This window comes from Sylvia atricapilla, chromosome Z (assembly GCF_009819655.1).
Source record: "Sylvia atricapilla isolate bSylAtr1 chromosome Z, bSylAtr1.pri, whole genome shotgun sequence".
Classification (NCBI taxonomy): Eukaryota; Metazoa; Chordata; class Aves; order Passeriformes; family Sylviidae; genus Sylvia; species Sylvia atricapilla.
Genome location: NC_089174.1, coordinates 42,386,337 through 42,400,145, shown reverse-complemented (window position 1 = coordinate 42,400,145; position 13,809 = coordinate 42,386,337). Strand labels below are relative to the sequence as shown.

At 43.2% G+C, this 13,809-nt stretch overlaps 1 protein-coding gene across 2 annotated transcripts in view; it reads right to left on the bottom strand.

The window, feature by feature from the left end:
• Positions 1–9,368: 9,368 nt before the first annotated feature.
• PSD3 (pleckstrin and Sec7 domain containing 3) overlaps positions 9,369–13,809 on the bottom strand; it is a 103,619-nt gene continuing 99,178 nt past the window's right edge. For both annotated transcript variants that reach the window (XM_066339219.1, XM_066339220.1), the window contains one exon: positions 9,369–12,427. In XM_066339219.1, the coding sequence (XP_066195316.1) occupies positions 12,215–12,427 (213 nt within the window). In that variant the 3' untranslated portion in view covers positions 9,369–12,214. The remainder of the gene's footprint in view (positions 12,428–13,809) is intronic.

Below are 13,809 nucleotides of genomic sequence, written 5' to 3'. Positions count from 1 at the left end.
TCTATTAAGTAATCAATATACTGATTACCAAACAAAGACACCCACTACTGCTAATCTGCAATTATACTATTTCTACCCTGTTCCACACAATTACAAAAAGTGCTTATTTCATAGTCTTAAATCTTATGAATCACATAAATCAACTATTCACTTACAAATCCATCAATTTACCTCTTTACATGACATACCACCCCAGAGGAAATCTATCCCTCTGAAGCCTACCCTCTCACAGCAAGTTTTTCAGACACAGTCCTGAAGGAATTCCTGGCAGATCAGGCTGCAAAACAGCAATGCATCTCTAGGTACCTGCACTCCCCCTTTCAGAAGGTGCCCTCTTCTTTTGTTCTTTATCTGTTGTTTTGGTGTTGTTTTTTTTTTTTTTTTTTTTTGTCTTATCCATCACTGTTTCTATTTCCTGGAACAACCTTTTTGCCACACTTCTGGCAAAAGTGTGTGTCCCTTTCTCCCTTACTCCATTTCTCTGCCCAGGCTCCTCCCTAAGACACACCCCTTGATAGTTTATCCTCACTGGTCAAATTCAACAAAATCTGTCCCAAAGTCTCAACCTCCCAAGGTTGTCACTGGGACAAACTCATCTTATTATTGATACATCCTGCCTGGGAAGAGGGGACAAAAACATTCCCACAAACTTTCAGTTAACAATAAAAACACAATTACCTCCATATTCTCCAAGGCAAGTTAGTCCACTCAGTCTTGATTTCCTTCACTTGATCCCAGTTTAGCTTGTCTGAGAAGCAGGCCAGCAAAACAAAAACCCACACCATTTACATACTGATCTATCCAAAAACTAGCTGTGGAATGGGACCAGAAAAGATGTCATAAAATGCATATGACCATGACACAGCAAACCTGGCAAGGTAGATAGCTGTTGTGGAGTAACTCGTGTTTTCTAGGATGGCCCTTTTTCTGGGAGAAATAGTTAGTATAGTGGCTGATGTAATTTGAGAAACATCAATTTAGTAGAAAATGTGGAAAGAAACAGATGCAATGACCTGAAAAATCAAAACCTGGGTTATCATCACAGGATTTCTCTTCCAGCTCTACCTTAAAAGCTTCTGGCTATTTTGCCCTTATCTATAGATTAGGAGGCCACTGCAGTACGTCAGTGCTCTGATGGGTAAGTACTTTCTTCTCATTTCCAATCTAGAGATAACCATGACAATTTCAGACCAAACTGTGCATTACTTTGGGCTAAGTCTCCTTCTTGTGCTACATTGTTTATAAATACCCAAAGAGATGTGTAGCTGCAGTAGACTGTGGAGGTTTCTCCTGCATACACAAACTACCTTCAGTCTTCCTTGATAATTATATTCTGCACTTGGAAGCTTGAAGTGAAAATGGACAATGAAGAGAATATAAATGCATCTGTCTTTCACTTTGCACGTGTTCTGTCATTTTGTTCTAGCTCACTGCACTGCGAACAACGTGACGTGACAAATGATTCCAGGTAGAAAAACCACCAGAAAATGCTCAGCGTTGACTCTGCCAGCTAGGAACAAACAATAAGAAAAGATGTGGTGAGCAGTACTGACATTAACATTCAGACACAGTTCAAACATTCATTTGGGCTTAGAGGAGGCATTTAATACATCTTTGTAAAATACTCCCACCCATCCTTACCACCACTTTGTTTAGTCTTTTCATTAGAAACATATTAATCCAGAAGCATGCACTGGAATCAAAAATCCCAAGTGCTTTAAAGCAACCAGGATGATACAACAATGAAAAAATCTAATATCCCAAGGCATAGCGTGAAAAAAACAAACAAACACAGAGCTATCCCAAGTGTGAGTCTTACCATTCATCTAAAGGCTGAGGAAAAATATAAAGAAATAGTCACCTCAAGATAGTCAAACATTTACAGAAATCTTGGTAAGAAACAACATGTCTTCCTTACTATTGTTCCAAATACAAGCTGCTAGCCCTGTTGTAAAGCTTGGGCATGACCCACCTGTGCTGGACACATCCTCTCCCATTTGCCCTGTGACCCACTCTCCACAGAGTGTACTAACTTCCCATGCTGAGCTATGCCCAACCCAATAACTGCAAGCACAACACTGTTTGCTGTGTTATACAGACTGTTTCTCCTTAATTTGGATAGGCATAGTTTCCTAACCAGTCCCACATCTACCTTTTTACACTCCATCTTTTTCTTTAGTGTCTGACTCTTATGCCTTTCATGGGTCCTTTCTTCCCACACACCATGTCAGCAGCAATTCCCAACCTCAAGTGACCTTCTCATACTAATTTTGAGACCAATTCCCAGTCATTTCTGAACTGCTATTTAATGCACCCCCACTCTTTCAGTCCACATGCTGGTAAACCCATTTTAAATCAGTTAATTCTATTCTTGCTGTCTCTTCACAGGAAGTAGTGGTAGCTCTGCAGGCTACAAACCCTGAAACAGCTGGAAGAGATGCCACCTCTTGTACAGGTGCAGAAGGAAGAGAGATGTGCTTCTCCAGCTGGACTAATCCAGACTAATCTAGCTGATCCTCACATAGGACTAATGTGGATGAAGTGCCACTGGCTCCATTGGTCACCCCAACTACAGGTCAGATCTAGACTGTAAGGCAGACAGTACACATATGCTTCTGTTCAGGAAACCTTGAAATTCCTGACTGTCAGGAGCAGGACAGTCAGACACTGTAAAGCTACCTTCATGTTCTTACTTGCAGGAACAACTGTCAGGGTGCAAATAAAAAACATGCAGCTGCAGAACATGAAATACATTTGGTTTATTTCTTTCTAAAGTTTGTACATTTACATATATCATTATACATATGTGAGATCCTTCAATAGGGTTGCTTGAGTTCAATGACATAAAAATTATTGGGAAGCTTGCAGGCTCTTTGTTGCCCGTAAGCAACATTTATTCCAACTTATAAAAACACAGAGAAACAGAGTTATAGTCAGGAACATGGACACAAGAGAGAAGTCTACTTTATATCTCACAGTTTCAATACATCAAAGGCAAATTATTTGTCTGTATACTGTAGGCTTACTTTATCAGCAATGATAAAATAGAGGAAAATATTTATATACAGTCACCTCAAGTGAAAAATAAAGCAATGTAAACTTAAATTCCAAAATATTATTCTAAATGATATAACAATATCCCCAAAAGTCCTTCTTCCAAGAGGAAGAGGACTGATTAAGTGCCTTCATTTATCAGGAAATGATCATTCTAGTACCAGATACATGAAGCAGAATAAGGGAGGGCATCCTGTGATACCTGTAGAAAAGAGTGACAACTCTGCTTCAGGATAGCATCTCTGTGTAGGCAAGTATATGTTTGAGTCCTTATGGACATCAGCAGCACATGGAAAAATCTCCCCTGAACCGGGGCTTGACTTTGTCTGAGTCTGCACAGCTCTGACTCCAACCACCCAGTCTGCTTTACTGGCCACGCCTACTCCCAGCGACAAAACAGTGTCCTGGTGGTAGGACAGCATCAAACTTGAGATGATGACCTCCCCAAGAGTCAGAACGGTAAGTTCCATGCTGCTGGAAAAGATTTAATGGCTACCACAATGTTGTTGCTTCACAGCAGACCAAGAAGTTACCACGAAGCGGTGAGACTGGGACTGTGTCTCTAGTGTATTACATGAAAAACACTCCAGCAATTCAGTGATGAAAGTAAACTGAATTCAAGCTTACCAGAAAGAAGGTTCCTACACATCACAAAAGCGATAGGAGACCACCCAGAGGAATGGTCTTGCAAGGACTGCTGTCAAGCCCTGGAAGGTTAGTTCCACACACAAGAGATGTATAAGGTGTATGTACAAGCATGTGCAAAATGCTTTCCTGCACTATCACTGCTGAGAGTTATGCTTCCCATATGGCTACCAAGCAACATTGACTGAAAATTCAGTCCTCTTTCTCAGCCTAAGAGAAAACAACATAGCAACAGCTCAGGTGGAGGGTAAATAACACTTCTTAACTGTGACACTGAAACAGACAGTGCTAACTGACATCTTCCCATCACCCTGGAGGGCAGGAAACCCAAGGGAGAAGCCCAGTACCTGACAAAAGATTACAGGACTACAGCTTGCCTAGAGCAAGGTGACAGGGTGGTCCCCTTCATTTCATTCTGAGCTGCAGCTCACTTGTGTCTCAGTTCTGCTAGATATAATCACTCTGGCTGTGGTCCAGTGAAGTGCAAAGGCAAGTTTCACTAAAGTTGCTCAAGTGCTCCAACCTAACTGCATGATAAAGAGTTTTATGACTCCAGGTAAGAACCACACCCTCAGGTTTTGCTCTCTCTTTCCAAGAATAATGCAGATCATGCTACTGTTGCCCTTACTAGAGTGCAATGGGAAAATGGCTGGGTTTCCCTACATCTTTTTCCTCAGACCAGCAACTTGTTAAAACTTTGTGTAATGCTCGCAAGGGAAAATGTCTGGGATGCCCAAGAGAGACATTTCAGCCCTGCTGCTCTTCTTTTCCCTGCTGATGAGCCACTCTTCTAGAAATCTGTACAGTTGCAGAAAATAAACCCCCTCACTACTGCTGTACAGCTGTATCTGCAGGAGACATCACAGGCACCTGTCCTTCTTGGACACTTTGGTCATGATGTCCCTTCACTGACTTTTCACAGAACAAGGTCAACGTTTTCAGAAGTAAAGCTGTGTGTTAAATCCCCAGAGCATGATTTTCAGAAGAAGTCAGCATGGATGCCCCTTGTTCAGGTATCAGCTGATATAAACAGGGAGAAAGTCAGCCCAGTGTTAAACTTGCAGAAAATTCCACCCACTAACTCTTGTCTCAACTCTCAAATGTATGTCTTGCTTTCAACATTCAGAACAGGCATCCCTTGGTGGACAACACGTGAAGATCAAGGCAGCCCAAAGTACACCCTGAATCTGCAAAAGCTCTGATAGCTGTTTAACTTACCCTCATTTGAGAACAATTAGAACAAGAAGCATCCTAACAACGTTTGCAGTTGCTGAAGTGCTTTGACCAAATAGGCCTCAGAAAAGAACAACAGCAGGCTTTGCAGTGCTGAGCCAAATAAGCCATACTATACTTAGGAAATACACACATCTATAGACATCACTTAAACATGTCCACCAAGTAATATAAGCCTCAGAGTGTACCTCACACAGAGGAGTGATTTTAGAGTTTTTAAACAGCGAAAAAACTATGTCCTTCTAGCCTAATTATAATTCTAGACTCAAGTAAGAGGACATAGTTGTCATGAATATGTACAAATTTAAAAAAAACCCAACCACAACCCACCCCTGTTCTCATCCTACAGTCTTTCAGAATCTGACAGCTCTGAGCATGAGATTTTCATAAGTGTGTGAGTTAAGACTTATATTACCGGTAGAGTTTGCCCTGTGACACAGACTCAATAGCATTTATCTCCCTCTTCCCAGCAAGAGGCTAAGGGGAGTTGGAGGATTTTGTGTCAAAAAAGCCTCTATGGCAGCTTAGCTAGCTGTTTTGTCACTACACCTTGATATTCAATTGGCCCAAGCTGAAACCTTGCGTGTTTAGACAAAAAGTATCTTCTTGTGCCAGTCTCATTCAGGCGAGTTACAGATAGGGCCACTGCTAGAGTGGCTACTAATTGCAGTGGTTTATGTCAGAGAAAAATCGTGCCCTTGTTGTTTGTTGCACTTTCAATGCTTGCATTGCTAAGTGATGTACCTTTACTGGTCCAAATAAACCTCTGGCCTTTACTCCAGCTGGCTCCTGGCCCAGATTTAAAAGCAGATGCCATGGGAGGTCCCTCATTGATTAAACATCTATAATTTTTATTGAATAATTAAGTGTTCAAAGGCAAGGAAGAGAGAACACTTTGGACTAGCCTAAATTTGCTCCTTCTGACCTCAACGGGAAAGTCAGGTCAATGGTCCAACTTTGGGAAAGTCTTTGCTTGCATTTGGTAAGGGAAGGGCTCTAATAAATAACTAAAACACAACCTTAAAGCAGCTAACAAAACATAACAAAACATTCTCTCAGGCAATCTGGGCTGCCTCCTTTCAATGTTCAACTGTATGTTGCCATCAGCAGAGCAGATACTCCCAGGTGGCATACAGACTATTTTCAAGGACCTGTCCTCCTTGCTCTCATGTAAACCAGTCTCCTCACAAAGGGACTATGGTACCCCTGGATAAGGGTGCTGCTGTCAAAAAAAAGAAAAGCACAGTAAAGACAGCCCCCTCAAGCAGCACGGACTAGAGGGAAAAGGAAGCCAGTGCTTCTCATTAACCCCAGCACTGAGGGCTATGCTAGAGCTCACAGTCTCCAGGAGATGACCAGCCATGGAGGGTGGCTTCCTCCTACAGCATCACTGTCCTGTGCACTGGTACTCATTTCAGGTAGTATCACTCCTCTGAATGCTCACAAAGCCTCTTCTTCCTGGAGCTCATGTCCTCCACAGTGAAGCTCCAGGTGAAGCAGCTCACTATGCTACACCTTTGCTGCTGGGAAAACTCTGTTAGAGAGGACAGGAGAAGCCAGACATACTGTTTCTATAAGCATTAAAAATATCCTTTAAAAAGCACAAGCTGCAAACTAGCTCTTTCTGAGACAGCTTCTATGGTCATCCCTCTAGGCAGCCTAGATACCAGATGCTGAGAACACATGCTGGAGAGCAATGATTGTGCTCTGACAAGAAATGTGGACTTCTTAACTGCCCCCTCAGAGTAGATGTGATGTCCCAGAGCCTGGGGAGAGCAATACTGCAGAAAATTTAAACAAGCAGCAAGCTGTAGGTTTGCTTGACATAAGATGTGTACACTGCCTCTGACCTTGCAGAAGTAGCCAGTGTTTCCAACAACCTGGATACTAGAAGAGTAGGAACATTGCAAATGTCTGGCCTAAGTGCAGAAGGGGGGACTTTGCATCCCTGCAGCATGATCATGGCAGTCTAAAAGTCGTTCTCCCACCTCCCAGCTATAACTGTGGCTGGAAACACAAGCTATTGACAAGCAGAGTGAAAACGCTTTTCACAGGGTTATCCATTCAACGCAGCACTGCTTCAGAGCCAGTTTTCTCAATGCAAGATAGAAGAGTCAAATTTTCTGGATTTCTGCAAGCATGGAAGGAAACAGACCTGTTATACAGAAGCAGCTGAGGTGCTAAGATGACAGACAAGAGCAGCTTGTCAGAAAAGGAGGAGGAGCTGTCAGACTAACTGCAATAAGACCAAAACTTACTTAAAAACGGAGAATGCAGACACAGTAAGCAGTATGCCATCTGCAGAGAAAAGCCTTTCCTATTTTTCCAAGAAGCCTGATGACAACCCCTGTTATTTTTGACTTCTGCCACTGCCATAACCACATCTTCACTAAATGGCCTGCTCCAGTCAAGCCAGAACTTCATTTCCCCACTGGAGAAAGGCAAAACTTTTGGCTTTTTCAAGCCATAAGAGCAACCAGCATTATTATCCAAAGGCATTAGAGCTGTGAAAAGTCACTGAACAATTCCAGTCCCTGGAGGTCTGCTAGGCCAAACTCCTCCTCAAAGAAGGCTGTGCAGACAGCACCGCTCTCCAGGAGAGCCCCTTAACAGAGACAGACTGCAACCTGGGAGCAGGCAGGATCAGAGGAAATGTATTTTAGTGGACGAGCTGTGACTAATCATTAGAAAGTTTCTGGTAACCATTTACAAGTGACTGGTTACAGATTAAAAACTCTGAGTCTGCAACACAGCTGAACAGCATTCCCTCACAACCCTGCTGCATTAATCACTCTGCTGGCTGACTTATCTCTCTACATCAACCAAAGACACAACATAAATACTGGATTTAGAAGCTGTAGTCATGTTCACTGGTTCATGCGTAATTTATCTGCAAGATGCAGACAAATACACAGCCAGTCCAGGGAGGCTCTTTCACAGCCGCTGATGAACAAAAACCATCTCAACCAGTACCCTGCTTCCAGCTGACTCATAGAGGAGAGTGTGGTTTTGGCTTCAGGAGAGTATCTCACCCGCTTTGGTTGCTGAGTGGGGGGAGGGGAAGGTAATTTTTCCCTTCTCCATCAGCTCTCTGCAGTCAGGTGCAGACTAGTGGGGCCCTTTCCTGTGTCTCCTTCCTTAGCTGGGGATAGCAAATGGTTCAGCCCCTGAAGGATGAGTAAGCCAGCAACATTTCAGGGTGGGTCCCTCCAGAACCACTGTCTGCACCTTAAGAAAGGGGAAGCAAGGAGGTGTTGGTCCCAGCCTGCAACCCTGCTCTCTACATGCAGGCAGAGGCTTCACCTGAGCACAGTGGAGCATAGTGGAACAGGGAGGGTGACAAGGAAGGATGCCACCCCCCTGCATGACCAATGCAAAGGCTCTTCTGCATGCACAGATGCTCATGGTGGCCAGCCAGTAATTCCTGCTTGCACAGAGCACACCCAGAAAACTGCAGGCTGCTCCAGTGATTTGCGGCTCAAGTCCCAGAGGAGGGCTAGAAACCAGCAGAATATCCTTACCTACTGCAACCAGAACACCTGACTCACTGCAGTCAAGCACTGATCTCCCCTAAAGGCAAACATTTCAGCAAAGAAAGGCAGCGTGCAGGGTCAGATTCAAAGCTACCTGGTCAGATTCTCAATGGTGCTACTCAAGGAGAAGCACCACTTAGACTGCCTGAGAACCTGCCCCACCTGTTATATCAGGAGGGAAAGCAACAAATTATAGTACTGATTGATAGATGAACCTATTCCCAAAGCATCACAGGAGTCTTATACTTTCACAACGGGATTATATTTTTTTCTTGGGCTCCAAAGCATGTTTCTACATGGGTGCCTGGGATGCTTATAAATTGTAAAGTATCAGAGGAAAATAGCATTAATTAAAACTGGAGCAGAAACTATAAATTCTGGGTAAACTAATGTGTATGCCTCAGCAGTCTTAGCAAGACTGCCTAAGCTCAACAAACATTTAATGACTAAAAAATGCAGTGAAAAACTGCATTCGATATGCCCAGATGAAACCTAAAAAAATACCCTAATCCATTTAAAAGTATACATGGAAATATGTAATAAATAATGAAAAAAACATCTTTTTTGCAGTTCACTTTTTGATTTTTCCTATTGGTTCAAATCATCTTTTCTGCAATGACTTTGAAGAGGAATTACCCAGTTTCTGTGTCAAAGCTAGAAAATGCATTTAACAGGAGTAATTTCTTCTTGAGCTCAGCAATTTAACTGAAATTTTCGGCAACCAAAATAGGTTAAAAGCCAGGGAAGAAAAAAGTTAAATGTCACCTCTTTGCCTTATGAAGCAGTGCACCCCATAAACACAAGAGGTTTGCCAAGCATGTTCTAGCCTGCTTTCAAAGAGATCTAGTCAACCAAACCCTGACAGCCAAGTAGGGCCATTTAGAGATCTGCACCTTTTTTGGGTTGCAAGTATCCTATTATTATATAAAATGATGAACTGGTTCTGGCCAGGACAGGGTCGATTTTTGCAGTAGCCAGGCAGGGGCGTGGCCTGTACTTGAAGGTTATGCTATACCACCTCATGTTATTTTCCAGCAACAGGGGAAGATGTCCCTTCTGGGTCAGAGCATTGGAAAGTGAGTGGTTGGGTATTGTTGGGGTCTGCGTGGTGAGCATTCTTGAACACCCTGTTATTAATCCTGTTGTTGTTTACCATTCATTTTCTTATCTCATTGCCATTTCCAGTAATTTATTGTTAGCTCAACCTGTGATCTTGGCCTTTTATGCCTCCAATTCTCCTCTCCAGCCCAACACAAGGATGGGGAGGGGAAGGAGGCAGTGAGCAAGGACTGTGCAGTTTAGAGAGTCTCAGTGAGAACACTAAATTGGGGAATATCACTCCTTAATCATAACAGAGAGATCAAGTTTTCTTCCATAAATGTGCATTCAGCATTCCCCAACTGAATTTCTTCTCTCTGTTCTGCTTGTTCGTTTTCAACCTCCAAAACATGACAAACAGGGATCTTTGTTACCTCTCCACGAGCTGTTGATCTACCACTCTCAATTACTCCAAACAATCTTTCCCAATGAGCACTATCATGCATCTCTCTACACTGAGTTTCCCCACGCAATAAGCTCCACCACACCCCTTTTGCCTCAGTAGCAGAAGACATTTCACTTTTTCAAGAACAGAACTAAATGCTAGTTCCACCTTAGTAGAATGCACAACTTCTAAAGCCGAAGCACTGCCAATTTCTACTCAGGACTCTGCAGCTTTTAGCAATGTTGCCAAGGTTAGGAGCCACCCCCCAGACTTTTTGCACAGAGTGGCTACTCTCAGTGGCAGATGCCAAATGGATGCGCATCCCAACATCACTCGTGTGAACAGTCTCATCTGGTTTTGCTGCCAGGCTGCAGCTGCAAGGATCAATTTGCTCCAAAACCTCCCATCTGAGAGTGCAACGTCACTGCCACAGCCAACAGTCAGCACAACACCAGGAAAGCTGTTGCATGGTGGTATTCGGTAGGGTAGGCAACTCATGCAGTGCTTGTTAAGAGCCTTTTCTCTTTGATCACTTCTAGTTCTGCCCACTGGACTGGCAGCTCAATAAACTAGATTAATTGACTTGGACCCTTGGAAAGCCTGACAGAACACACATCCACTCAGGTAGCAATTTGTTGGATGTGAGGCCCTTTGACTACTTGGCTGAAAACACTAGTGAATTTCTTAACAGTCCTTGCACTGATCTTGATGTTTCTATATGCATTAATAACTGCATTCATCAAGAAGGCTGTCCTGTGCCAGGCACAACAGAATGAACAGCAAGGAACAATTTTCAACTGGCCTTTGACATTATCTCCCAAGGTTGTGCTACTGCATATAGGGAAAGGGCAACACAAGAGACACCTGAAAGGGAGAGACCTGTGCAAGCTCACCCTGTGGGGCCAGTATAAAAACTGGGATTAAAATCCAGGCAACAGGAGAGCCAGAACTCTCTGCACAGCCATGACACTGCCCAGACAAAAGGGGCTGGGAAGCAGGAAAATTATTTCTATGTCATCTTTCTGCTCTCTGTGCCTGAAAACTGCTGGCCACCACAAGGGTCTATGGCATAAACAGGTCTTTAAGGTATGAAAAGATCTACCCATGGTGGTCTCTCCCAGTCCTGTGCTCCCCTTGGAAAGCCTAGCACAGGGTATGCAGGAACTGTGAGGAGGCAACAGCCTCTTCCACCTGTATGTGAGCTAAAGAAAGAAAAGGTAGAACTGAGGAGAATCCCTTTCTGAAGAAAAAAGGCAAAGTGCTTTGTCACTATGAGAGTAATTGAAAGCAGCTCCCTATACACACCAACAAGGAAACCCCTGGAAGGGGAAGCAACAGGACACAATATATCATAAGGCTCTATATAGTAGCTAAATGAGAGCGTATAGTTAAAAACTACACAGAGGCCCTTTGTCTTTAATATATAATTAATATAAAATGCTAATGGCTGACATCTACAGCAGCCTTCTCTGCAAATTAATGTGAAGCCCAGGATAGTCATTCCAACTGGGTAATCCCTAATCTTCCTGACTGCAGAGACAGAATGGGTTTGGATGCCTTCCAGCCTGCAAACTCAGGAGAAGGCTCTCTGCTTGGAAGGAGGCAAACTAATTACTCCAGTGCCCTCATCCCAGCACTGCCAGAGGTTTCCAGGTTTCATTCCTTTGTACTTGAACGTCCAGGGTCAATGCAGTAACAATAAGCAACAGTGACTATCTACTGTACCACCTGCTGCTAAGTACCAGTACCAGCATGCTCCATATTGTCAGGAAACTAGCGTTCTCAGCACCCAACCTCTAGCCAGCCTTCTGCAGCTGCATGTTTGCACAGCTTTTCTCACAGCTACAGCTCACATTCACAGCACTGCAGCACTTGTCCAGTTATTTTTCCCACCCACCACATAAATAAAGTGACAAGTGACTTGAGAGATGAAAGCCACATGCCGATGGGAGGAGATAAATGGGGAGGAGATAGAATAAATGTCACAGCACTCTATGCCTTCCCCAGCTCCTTTAGAAACAGAACAACACAAAAAAAGTCCCAATGCTTCAATTGCTAAACGATAAATTAACAAAGCAAAGCAAAGCAGGAGCAAAGACATCTCCCACAATCTGCACAGAAACAGCAAAATATACAATAGAAAATGTCACTAACACCCCATTCAGGCAGATGCACTTATTTTTTGTGAATGACAGGTTATTAAATGAAAAAATTTTGACCACCAATACTTTGCTGCATGGCTGTTCCCCTAGGTGTCATTTCCACCCTAAGTGACCTTCTGCTTAATGCTGGGTGTTTCTGGTCTGTAGTCCTTCCTCTCAGAGACATTGCGTTTCACCTTGGCACTAACTGGAGACTCCTGATTTAAAGAAGGACTTGAGTGGGATTTCTTCAGTCCTGGCTCATCATTCTCTCCTCCACTCAGCAGCTCTTTCACCCCTTCTTTCAGTAGGCCAACATAAATCTCGTAGCGATTTTTCTAGGAATGAAAAGAAAGGCACAAATCAGTCTGGAAGAAATTCTGCAGGGACACATGAGAGACCACCTAAGTAACATAATGCTTTCTGCTGGCCTTGAAAGCCAGGAGCTCAACATGTATGCGAACAATGGTGGATATGAACAACAGTAGCTAATGTAAATTAAACAAACAGGATTTCAGGCAGACTGAGGCCTGGTGTGCTGTGTAATTAGAGGCACTCAGTCCTGCAGCACACAAATTCTGATGCTCTGCTGAGTGGTGGCTCCCACTGCAAGTAACACCACCAAACAAAAGCTTGCTACCTTAGTCATGCTGAGACCGAAGCTGTGCTCACACATACTAAGATCCTATTGCTCAGGCAGACATGGAGATAAAGTGCATTAAACTAAGAGACAACAAAAATCCTGCGCTGGTGCAATCCTCCACTCCCACCAGCAGGCCTTGCTTTTTCCTCCTTTTCTTATCCGTGCGGGAGAAACCGAAGCAGGGTTAAAATTCAGACAGTACTAGCATGGCCACTACTAGGCCCCTGAGACAATCTTCAAAAAGCCAGACCTTAACAAAAAGGAGCAAATGAGAGGGCTATGACAGCAACGTGGTATCTTCCCCTGCTACATCACTCACAGGGAATGATGAAGGTTGCTGTTTGTCCAGACACTGTATTTTTCAACTGGAAAAAGTTCCCTTTAATGTGCTCCATGACCATTTGTTCTATTCCTTGTCTAGACCAGAGTTTTCCTTCCCCAATAGGAAGATTTTGTTCTGTTTACTGCAATTGTGTAATTTTCCAGAAAAACAATTCTTCAAAGAAGAAAATAAGGTAACAGAAGATCCCTAAAGAGTCTCAAAAACAGATGTTGGGGCAGGAGGTCCTGAGAACAGAGCAATACACTTCACAGAATTTATTTAATAACCTGCCCCTGATATACCCACTAAAGACATGGTGCAGGCATTGTAATTACTGCCATCTCAGCGTAAGGGAGTCAGAGAAGGTACATGGTACATGTAAACATCGGTACTGATTGTTAACTTGTATTTCAAAGTAGCAAAACAGCAGCCAAGCTACTATGTTCCTGACAGAGGAAAAAGTATTTAAGAAAATATTTTACATTTTCTAAAATAAAGTTCTGTTCCAAATAAAACTTTTGAGAGCAGGAAGTCAAAAAGCTTGGTAACCACTTTGAAGAATATAAGGGGGGGGGGGGGAGAAGAGAACGTGACTGGCTTTTGAGAATCCTTTGAATAAACAACCCCCCATAGAGAAGAATCACAACAGAATCCTCCTACAAATTAAATAAATAAGCATTCCTATGACTTCCGTATCTGGAGTTGGAGCTCTACAATGTGAGAGACAAACACATGAAGCAGGTATGATGCGTCAT